This window comes from Macrobrachium rosenbergii, chromosome 29 (genome assembly GCF_040412425.1).
Source record: "Macrobrachium rosenbergii isolate ZJJX-2024 chromosome 29, ASM4041242v1, whole genome shotgun sequence".
NCBI lineage: Eukaryota > Metazoa > Arthropoda > Malacostraca > Decapoda > Palaemonidae > Macrobrachium > Macrobrachium rosenbergii.
Window position 1 is genome coordinate 5,486,545 of NC_089769.1, and position 27,409 is coordinate 5,513,953.

At 35.8% G+C, this 27,409-nt stretch overlaps 1 protein-coding gene across 2 annotated transcripts in view; it reads left to right on the forward strand.

Moving 5' to 3' along the window:
• The first annotated feature begins 2,320 nt into the window (after nucleotides 1–2,320).
• LOC136854524 (phospholipase DDHD1-like) overlaps nucleotides 2,321–27,409 on the forward strand; it is a 43,749-nt gene continuing 18,660 nt past the window's right edge. The window contains exons 1-12 of one of the 2 annotated variants that reach the window (XR_010857722.1): nucleotides 2,321–4,046; nucleotides 6,882–7,037; nucleotides 9,343–9,471; nucleotides 11,475–11,613; nucleotides 17,890–18,112; nucleotides 19,250–19,438; nucleotides 20,659–20,781; nucleotides 21,720–21,871; nucleotides 22,634–22,836; nucleotides 23,073–23,177; nucleotides 23,600–23,820; nucleotides 26,032–26,144. Coding sequence is in view for 1 of the 2 variants with exons in the window: in XM_067130862.1 (XP_066986963.1) it covers nucleotides 2,546–4,046; nucleotides 6,882–7,037; nucleotides 9,343–9,471; nucleotides 11,475–11,613; nucleotides 17,890–18,112; nucleotides 19,250–19,438; nucleotides 20,659–20,781; nucleotides 21,720–21,871; nucleotides 22,634–22,836; nucleotides 23,073–23,177; nucleotides 23,600–23,778 (3,099 nt within the window). In the remaining variant the exon portion in view is untranslated. Of the gene's footprint in view, nucleotides 4,047–6,881; nucleotides 7,038–9,342; nucleotides 9,472–11,474; nucleotides 11,614–17,889; nucleotides 18,113–19,249; nucleotides 19,439–20,658; nucleotides 20,782–21,719; nucleotides 21,872–22,633; nucleotides 22,837–23,072; nucleotides 23,178–23,599; nucleotides 23,821–26,031; nucleotides 26,398–27,409 lie in introns of those variants that run through there. The other variant, XM_067130862.1, reaches the window with a different exon arrangement.

Below are 27,409 nucleotides of genomic sequence, written 5' to 3' on the forward strand. Positions count from 1 at the left end.
GAAGAAAAATATTTTGTTCCTTTTTGATGGGTTCGCTCACAGAATTTTCAGTTAAGCCCCATTAGCTTTTTTATTTTACTGTTGAATCATTTTTAATTATGATTTTAGGAAGACGACGGGTCTTGCAAAACCGACTTCACGAAATCGCCAGTAGATTTATGGTCACGCAATAGAAATAACATTTTTCTTAAGTTTACCCTTAGACATAAGCCACCGATTCCCGTTTTTTCTATAGTAACGCCTAAACTACATTTTCTTTACCTGCTTTTAAAAGGTAGCTTAAGAAAGTATTCGCAGTTCACGGTAGTTTCCGTCAGTAACGAAATACTCTTGAACTAAAGGAACGTAAAAATAAAATTACGTCAGTGGTTCCTTGTTGGGATAATTTATGAGTAAAACTGAAGTCTACTACCGCCAGTCGCCGACCAGAAAATTTACCACCTTTTGTTTATGATTTTGTTTATCTTTATTGTATTTGCCGTCTTTTGATCATGTTTTTACTCTCATCCCCTTTATTGTATTTGCCGTCTTTTGATTATGTTTTTACTTTCATCCCCAAGGGAATGGTACTAAACACGGCGCTATTTGCGCGTTAACTAGTAGTTACTGAACCGGATGGCTGCGGTGGTAGTCTTCAATTTTACCAATCTATGTTATGGCAATAGTTACGATCGACCCTGCTGAAAGAGTTTGCCAACCAACAGATGGTCTGTGTGATGTGTTAAGTGTAAATAGCCTAATATTGATTATGGATTACATGATGGCTGTGAATATAAAGTTATTCTTGCAAAACCATGACGATCACACACACATGGACTCATTAATGAATGAATGAATGATATATACATTATATATATATATATATATATATATATATATATATATATATATATATATATATATATATATATATATATATATATATATATATATATATATATCATTCATTACCACCGATAAAAATAAAAGACTGAGCATAGGCTAGGTCCTAACTAGTTTTAGCTTCATTTTGAAGCCATTAATGAAGGATTTTGTTAGTGGCCTTAGAAATAAAGCCGAAACCAGCCAGGACCTATCCCCAGTCTTACTTTTCCCTGTGACAATGATTAAATGTTCATATATATATATATATATATATATATATATATATATATATATATATATATATATATATATATATATATATATATATATATATATATATATATATATATACACACACACACGTGTGTGTGTGTTAAATTCATTGGCATGACTGTCATGTACATTCTGGATTAGTGTAAACTGTAAACAGCTGTCTGATATGAGGAAAATCTATGTAAACTAAGATGCAAATTATACGACATTTTACTTTTTTACGTACATGGCAATTGGAAAACAAAAAAAAAACAAAACAAAAATTTTCAGTAAAATGAAAGGGTCAGAACATTGAATTCTAATTTGTAAAATGAAATGGCCAGAAGACAGCATATCTAATTTGTGTATTATGGTGTGTCAAGAAAATAGCCGATTCAATATAATGATTGATCTATATGTCTAGGCTAGTGTTGTGTCTGCAAGGCCGTCGTGTATCAGTTTTATTTGATAACAGCCAAGGTCAAGTTAGGTAACCTTGGTAAAACCTCTCAACGAGGCAATCATCCCTTGTACTCAATAAATTATCGATTTGAATACAGTTCTTTGTGAAACTGCTAGTGATATATAGAGTTCAAAGACGAATTGATATAAACATTGATCTGTGCAATTTTCTTTAGTTATATTGATTTATTGTCTTCTTCGAAATGTGAATTGATATAAAATACAATTACTAAACTGGGTCGTTTAATTTCTGCTTGGTGTAAGTTGGACAGAACCTGAAAACAGGTTCACGGTAACCGTTTACCCATCTGATCTGAAAACATATGCATACGATGGTCGTGGACATAACTATCTGCGTGTAATTATATAAGATAATCATGCCTAAGTATGATCCAAAATATGGTACATAAAAATCAAGATGACAAACTCATTCAAAAATCAAATTACAGAAGAGGAATTTGAAGGATGCTGAATATAATTGTTTTGATCTCTGACGTTAGGGATCGTAAGTATAAAGTAATCGATACATTAAATACTTTTGAAAACAAATCTCAAATAAATGTTTTTAGCGAAAACTCCTGTTCATACAAATAAAATTAGCCAATTTATTATATTAACCAAAGGCAAAATGCATCAGCTATCCTCAGGACAGATTCGTACAGCTAACGTCAAAAATGCCCCAACGGTACGAATATCAAACATTCGCGACCTGAAAGCTCATATTATTTCCACCCTAAAGAATAAATGCCAAGTTGCCAACCTGTTACTCCTGACGTAACAAAAAGAGTTTAAAAGGCAAAGTTATACAAATTAACAAAATGAGCAACAACATGACTGCGGCATTTGACACATCAGTAGTCAGCTGACGACGGCATTGATCACTCGCGAGGACGAGGCGAGAGTGCGTCAACGGGGCCAGAGTGTGTGGGTGCGATTCAGTTGCGGTTGTGAGTGATGGTACAGCACTATGGATTACTCCAGCGGGGCACAACGCCACCCACAGTACCCGAACACATTACACCAACAGCTGTCACAATTGAGCCTGAACCAGTCGGCGCTTCCTCGTCAGCAGTTATCCGCTAATGATGGTAGTTTGCCCCATGCTGTGTATGGTCAGGGCCAGGCTGCTTTGGACTCCTCGTATGGCAAATCGTTTTACAATGCTTCTTCTCCAGGCTTATATTCCTCGTCCCCTCAGGTGCAAGACCCTTCTTCTGCCCCCTTGCATCAGATGCTGCAACAGACACCGCAAGATCAGCTGAATTCGCAGTTCATGAATGCCAAGAACCAATCACTGCTCGGCAGTACCCAGTTATCCTGCTCAGTCCAGCGTCAACTTTCCCCGGGCAATTTGGGCACTGCCACTCTCCAAACACCACATATCACCCCCGTGCCCTCGCAGTCGTCCTCTCCCATACGATCAGCATTAGGGGGAGCTCAGCTAGGGTCATCGTTTGGGGGATCCCAGTTGAGTGCGTCCTCATTAACGGGGGCCCAGTTGAATTCGTCAGGGCCCCCCAGAATGAGTGAGGGGCTTTTTAGTGGAATTACAGAAAATCAAAATAGTTTAGGGTCAAGATCATCCCTGTTGAGCCAGCTAGACGGGGCACAGTTGATGTCATCCGTCTCGGGGTCATCGTTGCAGTTGCAGGACAGAGGAGTTTCTCCTCTGTTGTCACAGCAGTCTCCTATTCAGTCCAGGCTCAGTGGGGCACAGTTGGGTTCAAGTTGGAATTCGACAGAAGGTCAAAGTATGGGGTACCAGACAATGCTTAAAGCTGACCAGCAGACACAGCAAGTGGGAAGTATAGGCTATGGAAGCTCCTCCAGTCAGTATGGATCATCGCTCATGAATGGTCAGTTATTGCCGGAACCACAAATGCAGAACAGTGTGCAGTACCATGATCAAATGCAGTACAATATGGGGTATTCATCTATGCAGCATCAACAGTTTGGAAATACGGGCTACAATCAACTCCAGCCTTTTCCACAAGATCAAAATTTTCACTTTAACGTTGATTATATCGATAGTACTGATCCCAATGCTTACCAGGATTACTACTATGGTGATTATCAATATAATGGCAGTTACAGTAATTCGCTTGACAGTTTAGACCCAAATTACCAAGGAACTCCACTAGGACGGGCACCAACCCCCTATGGCGACGTAACTGTTGAGGATCTGGGCCCTGAAATGGTTCGTTGGTTCTATAAGGTAGAAGCAGATAAGAAGTGGACTCCGTTCATCGGCTACGACTCTCTACGCATAGAATGGAAGTATCGCGACCTCCTTCAGGACACGGGTACATCACCAGAGGGGTCAAAAAAAGAATCGTTTATCAGTGGGAGTGAACATTCCTCACCAAAGGAGCCAGAGAAGTCAGGAGTTGTGGAGAGGATTGTTGTCCGTGGTGGCCTTTACGAAGTAGATGTGAAGCATCGGAAATGTGAAAGCATTTATTGGCAAGGTATGTTCATGCCTTATGATGGTTGCATAACATTTTGGTGTTTGCTCAACCAAATCATATGATTCATTTTATACTTTATCCACTAGATGGTGTTACTGTTGGGAAACTTTTTGGCTCTGTGAATTTGTTAAATCCCTTTCTTTGTCTTCAGTCTGTTGAGTCCTGGAAGAGTTAGGTATTTGTCCAGTTAGGACTAGATGCAGTAGGTTAGGTTAGGCAAGGTAGGATCTGTTCATGCATTTTCAGTCACTGGTCATGTAGTTCACAGATCTTTTCTTTCTGTTCACTCTGCTTAAGAAAAACAAAGTTTTTCTGGTGTGTTTTCATGTTTTAAGTAGTTTTGATCTTGATTTTTATTTTTTCTTACTAACGGCTTGTTAAATTCATGATTGGAGGGTTTACCCCCCAAATTTAATTATCAATAGAGAATTTTTTCCCAGTCAGAACCTATACAGTAGATCAATAAAAATCAATATCAAGTCTCTCTAAAACTCAGGAAAATATGTGAGAAAAGCCATGATCCAGCAAAGGTAGCATTGCAGTGCTGTAGTAAAGATTTAACAAGAAGGCAAGCTAGGCTGTGGTTGGGTATTTGTATGATGCATCTTAATTTTGATGTGATAGAGGAATGAGTGTTGGTGGCTGGTCGAAGAATAAGCTACAGGGCTCATAAACATAAGCAGTCCATGGGGGCAGTACATTTTTACTGTATTTGCCTTGTTGGTGGCAGACAGTTACAAGACAAACAACTTTCTGTATGTTATGTTGCTACCACCAATATCTTCATGGATGCATTCATTTTTACCTGAACCTGTCATTTGTATGAAACCATAAGATCTTGCCAGTTACTGAGTTTAGTTTCTCATGTCCCCGTCTAGTTTCTGTCATAACACCAATTTTTCCAATGTCCCTTTTATACTTTATCCATATTTGTACAGGAATTATAGTTTGGCATTGCATTTTCTTGGCTGTGGGTGCAAAACTGAACTACAATTTTACCTTTTCTGATCTTAAAAGTTATGCGATAAACAGTGTTCTCCCCATATTCACAGTTCCAAGATTTGTGGATTCATCATTTTTAAGCATAGATATTTGAAATGTGATCCTACAGTTACTTGATCCTTGCTTCCCCATTGTTATCTCCTGTATTAAAAATTACTTTAGAATGTGCGGTCACACACTGTATGGGTACTACTTTGGCTTGTTATCTACGCTTCACCTACTCCAAGGTACTAGTACTAAACATGGCTGAAGCCCCTCGGGGATCAAAGTATTGTACACACCCTTTTTTCTGTATTAATAAACGATATCTTCATGCGGCTGTCTGCTTAACATTTACCATGCAGTGTTTAGTACTAGCACCTCGGAGTGGGTGATGCATAGATAATAAGCCAAAGTAGCATCCACTGTATGTTCCCATTGTTTCCTGGTACAGTATTTTCTATGTAGTATTCCACTTCATAACTTATCCACAAAGAGTTAGTTAACACTAGGATCATGGAACACACAAAAAACTCATTGAAGATGAACTAGAAGAAATAAAAGAAAACACAGGGATACTAACAAAGTTGAAAAAGCAAAAATGGAGACTCAGGAAATCAGCAGTATGTGTTCCGAAGGATGAAGATGACATTGTCGATAACATTGTAAAGAAAAATCCATGGATAGGTAACCTCATTTCTGAAAATGACGATTTAAAATTGTAAAGGAAATGATAGCCAAAATGACAAATATAAACACTATATCATCAAATTCACACCACAAATATGAACGGCTAGCTATGATAGAGGTGACAAATTGTGTACACTGTATAGCCGTTGAAAAGTATACGATTGTTACATGCCGTATCAATGCTATAAATGTCAAGAATTTGGTCATAGCACAACAAATTGTAGGAATGACTAAGCTTACCTTAGATGTGATGAAAATCACAAATCAAATGCAAGTGCTAGCAGCATCCTGAAGTGTGAAAATTTTGACTATACAACAAAATGCCTTCTGAAGTGAAGAACATACGAGAAAAAGCAAATTTAAAAAAGAACTAAAGACTCTCCTGTTCTGCAGGAGTTGTGATACTTACGAGAAACACTGAAAGACAATTATAAAATATAAGAATCACCTTATTTTGAAAACGTACATAAAACAAAAGTGTAGTAGTGATTTAATTAGTAGTACCTAATATAAATTTATCCTCTTGTTTGCATACGAGTTATCAAAGTGGTCCTCATCATGATTTATCGACTTATTCTCACAGGTTTTATGATGCAGTATGATAAATGGGGTATATTTATTGTTTATGACTGGCAGTTTATCTGTATGGTAATGATGATTATTGTTAGGAGGACTACTTTGTTGCTTTGTTTTAATCTTCCAGTCTGTCACAGTAAAGTACTACCACTTTACAAATGGATACTTCTTCCCTTCCCTTCCAAGTAACTACAGAAAACATTGAGTAATTCCAGTAACTATCTAATAAAGGCTGATGAAAAATGTTGTATGTAAAGACACAAAGGCACAAAAATTAGAAAGAAAAATTTCGGCTTCAAAATTTTGTAAAACTTAAGTCAGTTTAGGATGAAATTAATATTTCCCTGTATACATTGCCATGTTGAACGTCTGCTTCCAGTGATAGTTGTCATGTACAGTATGTGCATTATATACCTCAATGAAATCACTAAAGGTGGCTTCAGGAGACAAGGATGAAAGTTGTATAAAGGAAGAACAGGGGAGATTAGGAATAATGTTCTTTATGTTAAGATATACATACATTATTGAATAACTCACTCTAGTTGATCTGCAGCCTAAGGAATACACTAATTAATTTTTTTTTTTCAGGTGAAGTTTTTGTTATATCCAGGGGAACGTGGTTTTATGAAGGTGCCTGGGGCCCAGTTGAAGAAACACTGGCAGACAGAATCGAATACGAGCATTTGCTCAATTTTCGTGGCCAACATCTTACGAATCAACGAATTGATGATGCTACTAAAGAAGGTTTGTTGATGAGATAAATGTTGTATGTTTCATCACAAACTCATTACTTTTACATATCCTATTTGTGCATTCATGCAAATTTCAGACACGTACTTTTAAAGAAGAAGAGTAGTACTATCAAAATTTCAAAAATGGCATAGGAACCAGAAGGGTTACCCATTTACAGGATTTAATGGAAATTAGTTTTTATGTTGCTTCAGATTTTGTCACAGAGATCAGAACATTATTTAGAACCACTGAATCATTCTTTGCTATTCAATCTCTTGACCTGTATGTGTAAGACTTAGAACAACATTCTGTTGTAACTGATCAGGTCTATTGGAGAATATGTGCAAAGAGACAAGAACAACAGAGGTGGTGTATCATCATGTTTCCTGCCAACAGGTAGGACAAAGAAACCAGTTCCTCAGCATACTATTGAATTTTGGTGAGAACAGGTTATCTTAAGAGCTTATGAGGACATTTCTGAACAAAACCTCCCAGCTGAGTTGCAATTCAGATTACATAGAAAACATGGGCTTATTGTGAAACAAATGAAAATTATTTTTTAAAAATCGGTTATTTTACTCTTACAAAGAGTACCAACCTCTTAGCTACTCGGCAAATTCAGAATTCAAAATTCTCAAGACTTTCAGCTGTACAGAATTATTGTTCTTTTTCCTTGAAAGGATCTGTTTGGAATATGCACGAACATCTGGATAGTCCATGTAAAAGTAATGGATTTGTACTGAAAAAATTTCATTTTGAAATTATTTTATTTAACAGTGCTTTAGCTGAAAGATTTGTAGTGCATTTTTGTTTTTTTTTTCTTGATATGACTTTTGTATTTCTTTCTGAATGTTGTGGCATTGCATACAGAAATGCATTTAAAATTTGCTAATCCAACAAATTTAAAGGGTCCTAAAAAATAACTTATCATTTCCAGAAAATCATGATTGATAATTTTTTTATGGAACATTTTCTCATTACAAGAAACATCAATGATATTGTTGTACAGGTATCTGCTGTTTTTGGAGAAAATTTATAATTAGATACAGTATCCCTGAAGTTAGGTTTCTTAAAAAATATGCAACATAATGGAAAGTTGAATCTGTGTCTCTTCAAATCTCTTATGGCCTTTCTGTGTAATTTTACTACAAGAATTTCCTCAGAAAGCATCTGTTACCCAAGGATATTACAGGGGTGTAGAAAGAACTAGGTACTGATAGCCAGGGAACTGTGTTATGAAAAGCAGTAAGTTAACTAAGGTAACAGATAGTAGAATTTAATGGCAGTGAAGTTTATATGGTAGAACTTTGGAGATTTCTGGTAGGATAGCTGATATGACATGTTGGGTCATAGCACCTTAACTGGAACAACCTGATTGGCAGAGAGGGGTTTAAAGTATTACCCTAATGTAAAGTGGTATGTGAAAAATATCTGCTATCCTCACAGGAACATACTTTGTTGGTTATTTTTGCTCAGGCATCAACCCCTAAAGTTATGAAGTTATGAAATGCTAGGACAGTTTTACTTTGTGATTCTCTGAGTAGTCCCCTTTTTTGTTGCCAAGTTATTTGGAGAAATCTCGAAGATCACCCAGCGAGAGCTTTGCGAGGACCCAAGAAATTCACAAAAGTCTTCATGTTGGAAAATAGCCAGGTGACTGTGGGCTAGTAATTACATCAGATTAACTCCTATAAGGGAATTCCCTTCAAAGAGTTGTTTGTCATATGTTCATCTTTTACAGCTTCATAATTGTAGACTATGTTAGTGAAGATATTAGTCCTTCTTAGCTGCCTGTGCCTGAACATGTACTAGTTCAAAATATGGTTCATCCTTACGTATTGGAATCAATAAAAAGTCAGTCTGCCTCTTTCAACTGGATTGTCTAGTTTTGAAGAATCCCCCACTTATTAAAAGGCTTTCAAAAGATTATTAGCTCTCAACACCTTGGAAATCAGTTTTACACAAACAGGTTTCCAATTCTAAAGTGAAGATTTCAAGAAGACCAGTGGCTTCTTTTGTTGCTGAAAGCCATTGTGACTGCAAATCAGAATTTTCCCTTCAACCAATTATCATTGTACGCTATGTAGTACAGTATTATGGTTATAATTAGATTTTTAGTCAATAATATTGTTGCCCACAATATCTAATGATCTCAGTGACAACATACAGTACTGCTGTATTTGTTATAGTGTGCAAATGCCAAACGACAATGAGAAATGATAAGATGGAAGTATTAGGAAAATGTAGATAAAGAAGAATTTGATTAATTTTTTAAAAGTACTTTTGTTAATAATTATTTTCACATATTCTTTTCCAGTTGTTCATTCAATAACAATTGCTGAAGGGCAAGTTGACTGGTTTAGTGCCTCAGAGGTGTACATGTCGTCTGATGGGACCTCATCGCGATTGATGCGTTCAGTTGGAAAGAAACTGGGTTTCCAGAAGAGTATGTATGATGTCGTATAAATGTTTTGCTGTGGTATTAATTGTGCTGGTATTACTGTACAGTGTATTAATATAAAGCGATAATAGAGTTGGAGAGTCCTTCAAAATCAGACCATCATACACAAATTTTTTACTCAACTTTTCAGATTGCTGTCAATTATCAAATGATTGTTTCTTTGTCATGAGCATGTAAAGTCACAGAGTACTGCTTGGGATGTGGGTGGTCCCACTTGACTCATGACTGAGGACAGATGCCACTAGTTCCTTGCTTATACAATTTTATTGATTTTACCGGATTCCAGCTGGCACTAGAATTTTAAGACCGAAGGTTTATTAGTTATGAAAAATACAAATTAATTTAACAAATGTATGATTTTAGTGGTGCTTTCTAAAGCAAATACAAAACCTTGTTTTATATAGCCCTTTGCTGTTATGAACTGGATGATTGCTGGTGATTCCTTACCTGTCACTAACTGTCAGAGCATGTGTACAGTACTTTGCTAAACAGATGTCAAAGATGATCACTCCATGCAATCTAGAGCAGATCATTTTTTACAGTTCCTCTCCTGCCATATGATGTTTTTGCTGTTCCATGTCATCTGCTCTTTCTCTTACATCAACTTCTTCAGGGATTATAACATCTTTTAACAATTTATGTAGTGCCTCCACTGCTTCTACAATGCAACCCCTGCTTCCAGCTGCTGTTCTGATTCCCTTGACAGCTCTCATTTCTGCTGTTTGTTTCCTTAACATCTCTAACTTCTGCTGCTCCAGATTTGCCAATATCTTCACCAGCAGAGCTTGCTTCTCCTGATGCTCTGATCTTTTTGCTGGTGGCCTGCTAGCAGTATTTCTACTTCCAATTACAATGCCAGAAAGCTTGCTGGCTTGTTTCCCAAGAATGGAAGATGTTCTGAGTTCTTCTGCTCTGAGACTTATCACCAGGCACCCCACCTGCTGTTGTTGTGCTTGAGGTATGCTCTGTCTATGGACCATGTGTGTTACAGGGATTCCTGCTCATCCCACTGCTCCTCTCTTACTGGAAGCTAACGTCCTCTCTGACTTTGCGTATGATAAACTTTAGGATGCTTAGTGAACCTGGAGAAGTTCACAGCTATAGATACTTAGGTGCGGTCAGTGATCAGGCAAGCAAGCGAATGTGGATTATTGGGCTTCTGGAATACTGTAATGTAATTTTTTTTTTTTTTTTTTTCCTGAAGGCAGCTGGTGGTTGGCACCAGATCACCGATCTCGGCATGCTGAATAAATTCCTGCAGAAGACACCTCAAGCTGGGGAATAATGTCTTTCTTGCATCTTCGGATCTTTACGATGACACTACAATGGAAAAGTTTTGCAGTAAAACCACTTATTCATTAAGTGCCTTCCTTCCGTCCTCTCTCACTTTTCAATGAGGTTGGCATGGAGGAATGAGCAGGACGCCTTATAGGACAGGGGGAGCATGGTCTGGGTATGTGCAGAGGGGTTTTTCATCTTTCAAGATCCATGAAGTTGATGAGGTTGAAAATGCTTGTATGGAATAAAGGTATTTATAATTATATAGTGTTTGTAGAACAAGGTGTTTATTGTCCGACTGTCAGTACACGGTTCTCCTTTCCTAAATTGTTTTTCGAAATTGCTTCCTTTATCAACAGTTTAACTTGTTTTAGACTTTCTAGTTGGTTTACAGCTGAAAAGCATTATAGTTTTTGATAGATAGGTAAATAATGGCTAAGCCAAATTGAGGAAGTTCGTGGGAGTAACTCAGAGTTAGTTACTAGTTTGAGGATTGAAATAGGCAGAAATTTTGGCATCCTTGGCTACCCCCACCCATTTTTAGAGAGAAACCAGCAGGGCTGGTATAAAATTTATAATTTTAAATTTGTTCCATTCTTGTTACAAAAACCTACTGTATTGCTTGACAATGCTTTATTATTATTTGTAATACTAACTGTTTCCATAATTTATTTGTGTTTGTGTTGCTTAAGCACATGCTTGATTTTCAGCTGGATATAAACTACACAGGGGATATAGCATAGATGCCACTGCAAGTGATAAGCCACCAGATATCAATCACATTGTATTTGTTATTCATGGCATTGGTCAGAAGATGGAGAGGGGTCGCATTATCAAAAACTGCACTGTGTAAGTTGAGACGATGACTTTTTAAATGTTCTACTTTTACATAAATGAAACACTGTACATGTATACCTTAGTATTCATATACCTTCAGTGTAGTTCCAACACAATTTTTTTTGCAGTTATTATTGTTACTTAGCACAAATTTCTTAGTTCTTACTTTTGCATGCAAGAAAAAAGTAGTGAGAGAATTTTGCATGGAGGTCATTAAAAATGGGTGATCTTGATGTATTTCGTATTGAAACTCTACCACCAAGTAAGAGACAGTATTCAGTCTTAGATATGTATATGAGAGGGACTTCCTCCATAGAACAGCATTATTTAAGAACCTGTTATGCAAGTACTTTTCCACAAATGTAGACAACCTTGTTTTTTATGCCACTTTAATCTTGTTTGTCAGCAGAGAAATGTACTGGTCTAGAATTGCAGTAATAGTTATTCAGGTACCAGCAGTGGTTATTGGATTACAGTGAGATAGCTCAGTTTCAGGGAATTACCAGCTCATTTGTGGCTAGTGAGTTTTTGAAAGTGAAGTACTTACTTGCTATGTGAATCATTTACTATTCCATTGGTTGAGAAGTATATCAGATGATCTGATGAACACAATAAGAGAATCCTTTTCAGTCCAAGAGTTAGTATTTGATGAAGAACAATTTATGATTGATTGCAAACAAAGAGGACACCTTGAAACAAAAGATAAATAAAAGATAGATTGAAAAAAAAAAAATTGGTCGTAGAGTAAATCTTAGAGCTTTACTCCTTTGGTAAAGGTGCTAGGTTACATTATGGGCCAAATATGTTTTTGGTCTTTAAGGTTGCAGTAATCCTGTAGATCTTTGTAGCAGAGCATACAGGATGAAGCCTTAAGATGGAGGAGGCAGGGAATAGTAAGCTCTAGAGCATTTGCATTGCTGATAAAAAATTGTCTGTGAAATGAAAACTGAAGTGTGTAGCTTCACTAAAAGAGCAAAATGTAAAGCCATGCATGTGAAGCAGATAAGGAAACAGGATTTTCAGAAGTTAAGCATTCTGTTGATGAAGAACCAAATTTTTATTCTTTTAGTAGATGACCTTTTAGTTTAGTTTGGTATAGAGAAGTGCATTGGCTCCAAATGACTAATGACCAGCAACACAGAGAGGCTACCAATTAATAATGCACTAATTCCCTTGACATGTTGAAGAAAGGAGTGGGCTTAAAATCCAACCACAGAAGCCAACCTTGGAAAGAGTTTTCTTAGTGACTAATGTTGCCCAAGGAAACTAGCTTTTACACAAATCTGAAACATTTCATTTTTTATTACCGATTCATTTTTGACCATTGAGTTAAAATTCCCAGAGTATAGGTTTAGAGGGAGGTTTTTTTCATAATTTTCAAGAACGAAGACTAACTATTTTACGGTAATATTCCTACAGTATTAGGAGTCATCAGTAATAATGAAAAGAAAATAATGCTTATGAGAAGAATTACCTAACAAAGGTGAAACTCCAAAGAAAGATAGGACATTTTCAAGGGAAAACATTATTACACTACAGTATGTTCCTATCTTCTAACTCTTCATGCACTGAAGAAGACCAGATATGAGACACAAGTAATTAATTGCAAATATACAATTCTAGTTACTACTTGCCAATTTGGGTGATGATAACAGAGAGGAACAAATGCAGAGGTAAATTTTTGTGTAAAATATATATAGTTTACTCTTATGGTCATTTATAATTACTCCAAAATTTTCTCCTGATTCCAGTTTGGTAGGTAACCATTTGATATGTGGATTTTATTTATTGAACAGTATTATATTATTTTACTCTTAATTTTTTTATAGTTATTAGCTGATTTTTTAAAGCATGCATGTTTTGTTTACCAAATGCTATTCAGACCATGGTTCTTCATTATTCCCTTTTACACTGAGTAAATTTCTTTTCAAACCCTAACTACTTGTAATTTAGGAAGTTTGATTGCTTGCTAGGTATGAGTACTGTATAGTATACAGTATTTTACTAGTTGTTTTGAGTTTTCTCAAGTTATTCTATGGTCATTTTATTCAGAGCTCCCATTTTGCTTTTCCCTTAATTTTACACACTTTTCACTTTTCTTTATTCTTCATTTGCATATATTCTGCCGTAGTATTTTATTTACAATAGTCACTTATTTTTATGATTCTGCTTACTTTTCTTACGCACTGCAATTTGTGAAATTTATTTAAATTATAATACTCATATTGCAGCTGACTCTTTCTTATGCCAGTTTTATTTTTTCATTGGGTTGTTGTATTCTTGTATTTCTTATGTCTGCTAGTAACGTATATTGTATACCGTCAGCGTTATGACAGACTTAATTTTTCTTTCAGCAATCTTGTCAGCCAAATGGGTTTTGTGCTCTGGTACACATCTGGTTTCATCCAAGTTAGTCTCTGTGACAACAGAGTACGAGTTTTGTCTGTCTGCCGCCACCAGCCAATGTGTGAGGTTTCCTGTTGCCTTTATCTTGGATTCTTACTTTCGCTCCTGGCATGTGCCATCATCCTGGCAGACAGCTGGCTTGAGGGACCTTTGTCATGGAATAAATCTGGCATGTGCTGGTTTTACTGACCATTTTACTGGTTGTCCATATTTGAGGTGACTTTTTAACAGTGGAGTCTATCTCGTTTCTATCTGTTTTCAATCTTCTTGCCTGTGTGATGTGCACTGAATGCTGTTTGATTGGCTGTTCAGATTGCTTAAATAATTATGCAACTATGATTCCTATCTTATAGTGGTTCTCTTGTCTTGCAGGCTTCGGGGGAATTGTCATTTGAATTTTTATTCCGCAGTTACTTCCATTATATAATATGTGACCTTGCAACTTTCTGGCCATCTGCTAGTTTGTGGACTTTTACATTAGTAATGCTATGCCAGGTATAATTCCTCACAAATTACAAAACATGTAGTAGTTTCTGTTAATGCCTTAATTCCAGGTTAAAGTTGGCAAATGGCATCCCAAGTTACTGATTAGAAATGAGTGAAGTGCTAGTTATCTAGTGTGAAATTTCTCATCAGGAGTCGCCCACTTTTCAATGCTGATTTCTTCTTGATTGTCGTGTATGTTTCATGCAAGTATGTATCAATTTCATTCCGCTAACATATGTTCATGTTCTCTTTCATACATTTCAGTTCAGGTCATATGTTTTTTGGGTGTTCTGTAGCTATAACATTCGTCTTCAGAATGAATTTTTCTTGGGATTGTCATGATGGTGGTTGGTATGTGTAAGGGTCTGTGTGTTTCTGAATAGGGTTCATTCTGCCATCAAATTAGTGAATGCTATTCCTCATCAGTGGAAGTAACCTTTATTGCAAATGAGTTAGTAAAATGGTATAGTGGAAATATTGTTTGGAAATATTGTATGTCTTCTGTTGTAATATTTTCCAAATGTTTGAGGCCTTGTTACTGTTTTCTCTGGTAGTGTATGCCAGAGCCTCTTATAGCAAAGATTTTTAGTAGTACTGTAACAATTTCAATTTTCTGTTCATCAGTATAATTTTTAACTTGTACCCACATATGATTATTGCATTATATTGGCAATGATTAGATTGGGTCCTTTAAGACATGATGACCTTTTTCTAATACTATCCTGTCAATTTAGCAGTTCACTCTTTATAAGGTGCTTGGAAGGATTTGCACCTTTGCTTCTTACTAGTTCTCTGATGAGTCCCTCTCTCCTTACCATGATTAATTTCCCATTTTGAATAATACACTTTTCCTAAGATAATCTGGAGGATTTGCATCTTATTTCCTAACCATTCTTAAACAGATCTGTTTTTGCTTACCAGTGTAGAAGGTCTGTCCATTTGCACTAAAAGGAAAGATGCATTATGCATAATAGCATCAGTCTTGGGTGGTACGTTGGGAATAAGATAAGTTGCTCTTGAAACTTCTTTATATATATAAAAAGCCATTTCCTGTAACTGTTTTTTCATTGCACATAGAAAAGGTTCTTTACAGCCACCAAATCGAGTATGTTCCTTCACTTCAAGTGAAATATTTTACAAAGTTGGAGCCTACCTTCTGATGCAGTTTAGCACTGTCCATTGTAAACCACACTGAACAAATCCATCCTTTGACATTATTGTTGATGAGGATATTGTTTCCAAGTACTCCAGAAATACTGCACAAGATCCTACTGAGCAAATGTCAACTCAACACAGTGCATAGTACCATGTAGTCCATATGTTGCATTCTCTTTTTCCTTCTAAAATACAGTGCAGTATGCTCAGTAAGTAAGACTGGCAGTTCAAAGAGCTGACTCAAACACTTATATGTTATTTCTGGAATTGTAAGTGCTCTGTAGTACATGTTATCTCTGGTATTGTAAGTGCTCTGTAATAGTAGAGTAATACTGTATTAGATTTTTACTGCCAATAAATTTGAAACTCAGTGACAAGGTATTTAAACTAAGTATTTTGAACGTAAAACAACTGATAAACAAGAATCTTGTTCTTCATCATTTTCATGAATTTTATTTCATCTGTTAGTCATTTAATTTATAATTGTTTTGCATACTAACATTACCCCCATGCTTGCATTTTGATTCCTCTCATAATTTCATTAATGCTCATTTATGCACTTTTATTTGAAAGTACTTGTAATGAAATGTAATTAACACAAAACATTAGCAAAGTGAATTAATAATGCTAGGTGCTTGAAGTCCTGCCTGAATATTTGTCCAGAGTGCTGTTGCCAAGTGCTTCAATAAATTAACTGATAATTCAGACCAGACTTCAATAACTTAAACAATTTATGACAAATAGCTGGAGTGGCTGCTGTTCTGGGTGGATCAGTCCTTTTTCTATTCCTTATAATCATTTCATTAAATGGTGGTTTTAGTGTTCTGTAAAAGAAAACTATTGAGATGGCTTTGTCTGTCCATCTGCACTTTTTTCTGTCCACACTTTTCTGTCTGCCCTCAGATCTTAAAAACTACAGAGGCTAGAGGGCTGCAAATTGGTATGTTTATCATCCACCATCCAATCAGTAAACATACTAAATTGCAGCCCTCTAGCCTCAGTAGTTTTTGTTTTACTTAAGGTTAAAGTTAGTCATGATTGTGCTTCTGGCAATGTGACAACACAGGCTACCACTGCCAGCTGAGAGTTTCATGGGCCATGGCTCATACAGCATTAAACTGAGACCACCGAAAGATAGATCTAGTTTCGTTGGCCTGGATTATACGCTGTTCAGAAAAATCAATTGCGCCAAAGAAGCTTTGGCTCATTTTTTCACTTTTTTTTTCAACCACAAGGAGCTATTGCTGCTATAGTTTAATTCCCATCAGTGTAGAACAGCACTCTTACTACCAGTGTTAAATTATGTCACATCAGTGATGGAATAACACTTTTACTACCAGTGTTCACTCTGTCACCTCAGACTGAATACCTGCAAGTCCACAAAGGGTGATCATCCAGTGGCCACTTTGGTATTTTTATTGGAACCAGCCAAGGGTTAACAAGTATGAAAGATGACAGGCACCAGAGCCATCAGGTGGTGTAAAGCGAATTATACTCTTTCTGGCTCTCCAATACTTTAGAGTGGAACTTCACATATAAAATGCATTCTTGATAAACTTGTTCATCAAACCAAGATACAGTAGTGCTACAAATTTAAATGTGGTTGGTGGGTGTGGTTTTTATACTGACAATTATTGAGACCAAAGGCAATAAGTGTTTTTGAAACAAGAACTTTTGAATGCTTGTCTTTACAGTATAAAAAACACCATCTGTTAAAACATTTTAAGATCTATTTGATGATCAAGAAAAGAGGCTGTGGGTCTTGTTTTGTTAAATATTTTTTCTTTTTAGAATATTATACAGTATACAGTATTAGGTTTTGTTGCTGTACAAGTATGATTTAAATTTGTTTTAGATTATATGTAGATGCATGTTTTTTTGTAAATTTCAAATGATCTTTTTAATTGTGAAGCACAGGCAGCCCCCGACTTATGGCGGGGGGCGGGGTTCCATTCCAGCAGCATGCCATAAGTTGGTGCTTATTAATTAACAGGTGCTGTAAGCGTCATTAACAGCGCTTTAACAGCCCTTATGGCACTGTAACTAGATACCTGTTCTTGTTGTAAGCCCCATTAATGGTGCTTTAATGGCGCTTACGTCGCTGTAACAAGATACCTCTTCTTGATAAATGTATTTGAAAAGGCGCCATAAGTCAGTGCTCCGTAACTCGGGGATGCCCTGCACTGTACTGTGTTGTACACCGATATAGATCACACTTTTTATAATCTATTTTTTTTACAGGTTGAGAGAAAACATTGGATTTTTGAAGCAGAAGTATTACCCCTCTATTGCAAAGAGTGGTCAGACGATTGAATTCTTTCCTGTGGAATGGCGGTCATCTTTAGTGTTGGACGCTGGAGTCATCGAATCTATTACCCCTCATAAGATTCTCAACATTAGGCAGATGCTTAATGCTTCTTTTATGGACATCATGTATTATAATAGTCCACTGTACAGAGAAGAAGTAAGTAACTGAAACTTGTTCTTATTTTAGTTAGTTCTCAGTATATTTTATTTCAGTGCTGCATATGAAATACGCATAAAGTGATGATCTGTTTTGAACAATGTAACAAAATCTCTTAATTCTTTAGGTTGAATAAATGCTGTTTAGATGAAACTGTTTATTACACCTTGGCTTATTTGCAAGTAGTGACTTATACAAGCTGACAATTTTTACCTCCCATAAGCATTATTACAAAAAATAAAAATTAATTGCAATTGCCTTTTTATCAAGTAATGATGAAAATGGTGAATTTTTACTTCTAATCAATAATATATTTTAATAAAGAATACCAGTGCATGGTTACTTGTTTGGATAATGAACCCCAGTGTACAGTAGTGAATATGTGAAATGATTTGTAAAGACATTATCTTTTGATGTACCAGAAAAATAAAGATCCATAAAGTCTTATACATGAACTGTAAAGATTTCAAACCTTAACTTAACAAATATTATTTCAGATTGTCAGCATTTTAGAACAATGCAGATCATGTGGCCTTTAACAAGGTTGTAGCGGCAGTGGATTGAAGGTGTTTTTATGCAAATACTGTACACTTGTGTTTGGCTAAATCTAAACTAGAAGCTCTCCGATTTTTACTTTCCAATTGTTCCATTTGGTCTGTGTTTACTTAGCTGCCCAACTACTTTCTGAAGTAGATACCCAACTGCATGATTAACCTAATAATCTGTGATTGAAAAGAGTGGTTGATTACTGCTAAAGATTCTCTTCTATCCATATGGCATATTGTTAGGCAGTAGATCCTAATGAACAACCAAATGCAGTAAGTTGGTGTTTTGCCGTTATTAGCACTTACGGTGCACTGTAAAACACTGTTAATGGTGCTGAAGAAGCGCCGTAAGATCAAATTTGCCATAAGTCTGTGTCACTATAAGTTGGTGACTCACTAATTTATTCAACCTTTTGACCTCTTGATGCAATATGTTAAACTTTTGTAAAATTATGTGTATGCTGTTTTGAAATTTTCATTTACAAAATTAAGAAAATGTTGTGTTGCATGAATTTTTTTGTATAAAATACTGTAGTGTCATTTATTTCTGTCTATTGAAGAAAAATGATCATTTCAATTTTCTTGATTTTAGGTGATCAAAGGTCTGACAGGGGAAATGAATAGACTTTATACAATGTTTACACAACGAAATCCATATTTTGAAGCTAATGGAGGCAAGGTCTCCATTGTGGCTCATTCTCTTGGCTGTGTTATCACATATGATATTGTCATTGGATGGAATCCAGCTCAGCAGTTTGACCAGCAGATGGTGCAGGCATTGGTAAGTAATTCATTTAACATAATTTGACGAAAGGAAAGGAGTACTATGTAGCTCAGAGTTCTTGTGTTTTCTCTCTTGTTCTTTTCCTCCACTTTATCAGTCTTTTGTTAGTCTTCATTTAATCTAATTCGTGCTTTTCTCCATGAATCTTCATCCTTTCTCCCTTTTAGCACTCCTGTAGTGTTTACACAATCTAGAATTACTCTTTGGATAAGCGATTCCTCACAAATAATTATCTTTACCCTTATCTCCTGTCTCTCAGCTTTCCTCTTCTTCATTTATCTCTCTTCATCCTCTTCTCTGCCTATCATCTACCAGAGTTTGTCTTCCCTTGAATTGTCCCTTGAACATCTTTCTCCAGTCCCTTTCTAGGTTTCACACCTCACTCTACTACTTGTTTCCTTTTATATGCCTTTCCATATTCTACTGTGATTCTGCAGTCAGTGATATTTTCTTGATATACACCTTTTTTCATTTCTGTTTAAATTTTTTCATTCTTTTGAGAGCCTCTCTCTTTTGTACAGCGCGTTCTTAGTGAATGTTATATGTTGTGTTATGCTTGTCTTGCATGGTAAACATTGCAGTCTTTCATGTACACTTCATAATACAATTATAAAATCAGTGTGTTTCAGCTTCTCCGCTCTTATATGCTATTGATTTCTCTTTGGTCTATGCAGACTTTACATTAAGCATCTTCAATCCCTGGCTTTGGTTGAATTCCACTTTTACTTCTCATTCATAGTTACTCTCTTCAAAAGTTAATGCTGTACTTCCATCTAGTTAGGCTGAGACTCGGGAACTGGATAGAAATCATGAAGAGGCTGGTTATCAGCTGATGCCTTTATTCCTTAAAAAAAAAAAAAATCTCAGACCTCATAAATAACTGAAATAAACACAAGCACTTTTCAAAGCATTGGTCTTGATAATATTGTGTAGGAGCTTCAGTGCAACAAATCCTAAGTATTGCATCAGTGTTTTGGTACAAAAATAGTTACTGAAAAAAGTAAATACCTGCATTACAGACTCCATTTAGTTTATATGAAAATGTTTTACAAACTTGTTTTGATTTGGGACCATTGTTCATTGTTCATTTATTCCAGTTTGCCCTATAACTCAACAGATTTAATGAAGATGAGGCATTTGGGGGTGAAGTTGTTGTTCTTCTTCTTCTTCCGTATCAATATTTTGATGGTTATTTCTGTTATTTCCACTCTAAACAGGTTGAATGCATTGATAAGAAAGAAGACACCACATCTAGATCAAAAGAATGTCTGAAAGAAGAATTAAGAAAGTTGATCAAATCTTATGAAAGTAATCATTCTCAACCCTCTCTCAATTTCAAGGTGAGAACATTGTTCATATCAAGATATTTGCATGGAAATATTAGTACTATTATAGGTATTACAAGTTCGTTTCCTATGTAAATGAAGTTGCTCAAATAATAGAAATAGGTGCCTATACTTTAATGAATAAGGATATTTCTTGTGCCACAGTATGTTGATGAAATTTCAAGAAAGTGATTTCATTTCATACCTTCTGTATCTGGAAATTAAACCGAGAATAGGAGGTAATTTTACTGTAGGTCTAAAAAAATTGTGCAATTATTAACTGCATAAGCTGTAATGACTAATTACTCACAAAAACAAGCCCCAGTGATGAGACCATGTTTGATGTTAAATACCATTGTTTTTAATAAAGGCCAGTGTGATCAGCTCCTAACTATATCTGTCTCAGTTGAAGGAGGGGAGAAATATGCCAGGACTCAGGTACCAGACTTTGTAAGAATACTGTAGGGAGGAAAATACGTTCCTGAAGTTGGAAATCTCTTAGGATCTGGGGCAGAAATAGGTGCCTCCAAAGATAGATCAATGATAGAAGTGGAGTGAGGATGTCTAAACTCTTGTGCTTGAGCCTTTCCAGCTAGAAGCTTAGTGAAGTATAGAGACTTGAAAGTCCTTGTCCTGGTTTTATATATCAAAAGAATTGGCAGGGAAGCCCTCATCAGAACTCCTTGCTTTGAAGGCTCTCAAGAGTTACAAACAACAGAGGCAGCCATTTTAGTCATTGCTGAGAATACTTTTGTGACAAACAGTGAATGCTTTTGGTATAATTTTGAATAAAAATATTGATTTATCATTAAAGCATATCAAAGTATGTTTGGAGACTATCCTTGTTATTAATTTGGTATTACAAAGTACTCCAGTAGACGCATCTTTTAATGTTTAGTCCGCTCGCTGATTGAACTTCAAACTTTAATCACAGTTTACTTGGCCGGTTTCAGATTGAAAACTTCTTTTGCCTTGGATCCCCACTCGCTGTCTTTCTAGCCTTACGCACCAAAAATGCAGATGGCGAATTTCCAGACCTTATTCCCCCGAGGCTCTGCAAACGTTTGCTCAATATCTATCATCCTGCAGATCCTGTGGCTTATAGGTAATGAGTGTACTTGTCTCTCCTTTCTTTACATTGATGAGCATCTAATAGAGCACAGAGGTAAGTGCTTCAAACTTCCATTAGATCAGTTGTACTTAAAAGTGTGCTGAAATGAACCAGAAATAACTGCATAATCATGGGTGTGAAAAGTAAGTAGCTAGTATAGTGATTAGCTTTAACCTGTAAAAGGTTATCATGCTAATGTTAACTTCTCCTGGGGATATGTATTAAAATTTTTCTTTATCTTCTGGTTACAAAAAAAAATTAGGCTCTTGCAGTACAAAATTGTTTTGAAAAATTAACAGGCCAGTGCTGAAAGGGTTTGGTTAAACTGCTTAATAACTGAAAAATTATAATTACAGAAATGTTTACATTTTTCATAGGTGGACTAATTGTAGAATGCAGGAAGTTATAAGTTATGAATGCAGAACTTTTTTTTTATTTATTCCAGCAATTTTTTGTTTCCTGTGAACTTGAAATGTGAAGTGTGCTGTGCTGTATATTATTTATATAATGTATTATTTAAATTAAACTTTAATAATTTTGGCTACCACATTGGCATGTTTTTAAGCTCACTGGTTTTGTTAAGCTGTGAATTATCAGCCTGTCCTCTGTTTTGAGCATAATGGTAATGTATATTCTTTACTGATATTGATTGGCCAATGATATTGATTGGCAAGATTTTAAACAGTCTCCTAATTATGAATATCATTGTAAACAAAGCTGTGGATTAAAAATGCTCTGTCCTTTTTTTTTTTCTAGGATTGAGCCTCTTCTTTGTCCACAATACTTCAATATTGCACCACTTCTTGTCCACTCTTACAATGCAGCTGAAAAAGTTCCCTATCATGAAATGCCTCTTGAGCCCCTAATTGTTCCAAGAGAAAAGGATGGGGAGAAGGGCAAGCCAGATTCAGAAAGTAATACTCCCGTCTCATCTGTTCCCAGTACACCTGTAAAAGGTGGTGAGTAGCTTACATGGTTGTAGCTGTAGGTTTGAATTATATACTAAAATATTCCTGTTGAAACTTCTGTGTTTTAAGATTGCGTTGAAGGTTTCTTTTAATATTAAAAGGTCTTTAACACTGTACTCAGTCCAGCCTTATGAGAGCTAAATATTTTAACTTGGTCAGGTCAAATTGCTTAACAGTTTCACCTGGAACTGTATTTCAAGATTTTAAAAATTTATCTTCTTCTTTAGGGGCTTCAAGTACTTGGAGTTGGTGGGGCTTGATGAAAGGGAGCAAAAGACCAGATGCGGGTTTTGCTACTCAGGATCCCAGTTCAGCATTGCAAGATAAGAGAGGTAAAATTCTTGTACTGCTTCAGATCATTAGCTAATGATTAGATTTCATAGTTTGTGTTAAGTCATTATTTCAGGATTAATGAACTCAAAGTCGTTGTAATTGACCTTTTAGCCTAATTTATGATCATTATTATAATCATCAACATGTGTTATTGAAGGCAGTGAAACTGGGACTAGTACAATATATGAAAGATCATCATCATCGTCAGTTAATGAAGGCATTCAGACTTAAATTAATAAGTACAGTACATGTATATGAATGACCTTGATAAAGTATAATTCATTTTCCATGGGCATGGAATCTGATGTTTCTTATCCAGTACAATTATGATTACAAAAACTTTATACTGGTGCTTGGTATTAGATTTTATTGTTGCTCTCGAACTTTATTTTTAGTTTACTACACTGATAGTATTTTTCAGGTTTGGCGGAACGAACTGACTTTGTTTTGCGGGAAGGCAGCATGGAAAGTAGCTATATCTCGGCTGTTACCTCACACACCGCATACTGGACAAATTATGATGTCTCGCATTTCATACTTAGCATTTTGTACCCAGATGTACAGCCTACATCGGGCAAACCAGATATTTTAAAACCATAAGCTGACTAGGCTGTGAAGAACTTTGAATGGTTGTGAGTTAATGTAAGTATTTTTATCTGTGCAGTACTGTAGTAGTAATGGCAGCTTAGAAAACAACCGAATTTTGTTGTTGTTCTGACAGATTGGTATGGTAGGGTTATATTTAAGGCAAGTTGCAAAGAATTTTCTGCATTTTAAAGAACCTAAAATGTAGAAATTTTTTTCACTTTTTTCTTTAAGAATCATGGAGCAAAAAAAGAAAAGTTTACTCTCAGAATATTTTTCTTTTTCACCTTAACTGCATTAAAATTGAAGTCTTGCAAAAGAGGAAGTACAGACACTACCCTACTTACGACCATTCAAGTTACAAACATTCAGAGATACGAACAAACATGGTCGTAAATAAAAATTTTGTCCGGAGCACTCCCCGTTGCCACCCGTAAGTTCAAATTTTGTACTGTGCACATATTCTGCATAATTACAGTTTTTGCCGCTACCCACACTATACAGCACCATATCCCATGCCAACCCAACTCCCCAGAATCTTGAACCTACGCTAGTGGTAAAATGTTGTTTGTTGTGATCCAAGCTAATTGTGCGATTTTATTGTGAAATATCAAGCCCATCCTTTTTTTATCATGGCTAATGGCAAGTGTAAGGCCAGTAAAGATAGTGGCAGTGGTAAAAAGCAGCAAGCTATCTCATTAGAAACTAAGATGATGATTATAAATAAAGTAGGGGTAAAAAGATGGTGGAGGTAGCATGCCTGTGTAATATGAATCATTCAACTGTTGGCACAATCTTTAAGAACAAAGGGCGAATTATGGTACATTTAAAAAATGCTGTGCCTGTGCAGTCAACAATTATAAGCAAGAGAAGGGGGGGCTGGTAGAAGAAATGGAAAGACTTATGGGAATCTGGATGGAACACCAGAGACAAAGGTCTGTACTGCTTAGCCTCATGCTGATTCAGGAAAAGGCTAAAAGCCTTTTTGATGACTTGAAGGCTAAGGCTGGTGAAATCTCCATTGAAGGAAGTGAATGACCCTGGTGTGACCTTATGTGACTTTTGGAAGGGATACAACATTTATAATTGCACCAAGAACATTGATGCTGCATGGCATAAAGTGAGACCAACATGAATGGAGCATGGAAGGCTTTATACCCACAGTTTGTCAATGACTTCAGAGGATTTAATCAGGAAGAGGAGGCAAGGGAATCATTAAAAATCTCATTGACATGAGTGAAAACCTAAAGCTTGACTTGGGGGAAGAGTACTTTAAAAGACTGTTTGAGAGTCATTCAAAGGTTTTAACGAATATGTGGAACTGGAAGAAATACAAAGAACAGGAGAACATGAGGAAGAAGAAGAAACTCTTCCTCTAAAGAAGTTTAAAACAAAATTGATGGCTGAGGGATTTTCCCTTTAACTACTTTTGTAGGAACCAGGACCCAAATGCTGAGAGATTCTCAAAAGTAGCAACAAACATCAACGATGGTATCCAGTGTTATCGTCTCATATACGATGAAAAGAAAAGAAAACAATTCAAATTTCCTTAGACCAATTCTTCAAACCAGTACCTTCAACCTCAATAGCCTCTCCACCTCCATTGACTGCCTCCTCCTCAGATGAAGAAAGTGATGCTGAAGAAATCCTTGCCAAAGAAGACACTGACGTTGACAACCCACTGCCCCTGTAATTCCACACTGCCTCACCTCTCCTCTCATCCATCACCTCAAGTCTACACTACCAGTTTCAAAGGTAAGAAAAACTGTTTTATCATCACAATTTATATAGGTTTTATGTATCGTTCACATTAATAAAGAACTCTCTAAAATACAGTACTGTATGTACAGTGTATTGTGTTTTAGGATGAAAAAACATACAGTATCGTATTGACTGTATATCATATTGTGCTTAAATAGGCGTGAAGACCAACTTACGAACAATGTGTGATAAGAACAGCTGTTCAGAATGTAACTCATCCGTATGTAGGGTAATGTCTGTACCCATTTCGGATACAAATCAAGTTTAGTCATTCAAGTTGTTTTAAATTATATTCTGTTTTAGTTATTACTTTCCAGTGGAGAATAATATTTAATCCTTGGATAGCATATACCATAGTAATGTGGAACTTTCCAGTGGCTTACTGGCTTTTATGATAAAGTACTTATTGCCACTGTTGAAGTGTTCATAATTTTGTTATTAGTTGTTTCATAGCACTTTCAGATTTAAAGCAGATTTGTGTTAAGAATAATCTGTTCTTTTTTCCAGTTAAGATCATTGGTAATGAGTTTCTGGCAAACGCACCACATGCTGAAATTGCCGGACAGTCACATTCTTTTCCTGGAATCTCGTCGTAAAAATGTGATTTCACTACTGCGGGGGTAGGAAAATACGTTGGTTTGAACATTTTAAATCTTGAATAAAGTATTCATATTACAAGGCAGCATATTTTTTGAGGTCAGAGTAACATGTAAGCTAAGCAGTTTACAGTACACATTTCTGTATTTTACCTTTCCATAGGCATATGCAATGGACTTGAAAATTTTAGCACCAAATGAACATTGGAATTTAACTTCATGTATTACTAAATAAAAACTTAAGGTCATAACTTAATGCAAGATGATGATGATGATTGTTATTATTATTATTATTATTATTATTATTATTATTATTATTATTATTATTATTATTATTATTATTATTATTATTATTATTGCAATCTCATTTTTGTTTTGACACAGTGCTGTATTTCTATTCAAGTGTCATTATGAAGTAAAAGTGCAAGCTGAGTGTAATTTATTTTTGTGTTTATTAATTATAGGAAAAGTATTGCTTTAGGAAACCAACCCCTATCTTAATATAGTAAGATTTGTATTTTTCATTTTTCACAAGTAGTCACGAAAAACTAGGTAGAAAAATTGGATTGAACAGGGTAAGTACTGGAGACATCTTGTGATCTATATGAACTGGTACTACAGTACACTGAAAAATGAGGATTTGATGCTAGGATAATTTTAAGTCAAGAGAACCAGTTAGCTGATGTCTTACCAAATGGTTCTTAACACTGAACATTACCACCGATAAGTAACAGTTCTAATTTGGCAGTAGTAGGCATACGTCGATGACTTTTTGATTCTTCCTTGCATTGTTCATGTTTTCCTAGATTGGGTCATTTGCCTTGGAGGAGCTATGCAAGATGTTTTGCATATGTATAATGATACATGTGCTCTTACCTAAATATTATTGTAGGTTTTTGTTTTTGAATAGTTTTGCATTTCTTATGCACAAATGTTTCATTTGTGGAATTACTAGTCATTTATTTTGTCATGTAGTTTACATTACTTAATGTGATTCTCACACTAGTCATTAGCCTTAACTAACTTTTTATTACTGTATAAATATGCAACACAGGAAACAATTATGGGAAGAAGTTAATAACTTTGTCATGGATCAGTGTGTTGTTTCCATGATTTATGGGAAAATAATGGTGTACAGTGTTTTGCCATGGTTAAAAAGTAACCTGGAGATGAGTCGTAAAAGTGATGAGAGCATTGTTTGTTATACAACAAACCTATTATTTTTTATAAAGCATAGTTCGTGCCTCCATGTGAATCCTAGACACTTGAATTCTGCTAAAGGGCAAAAA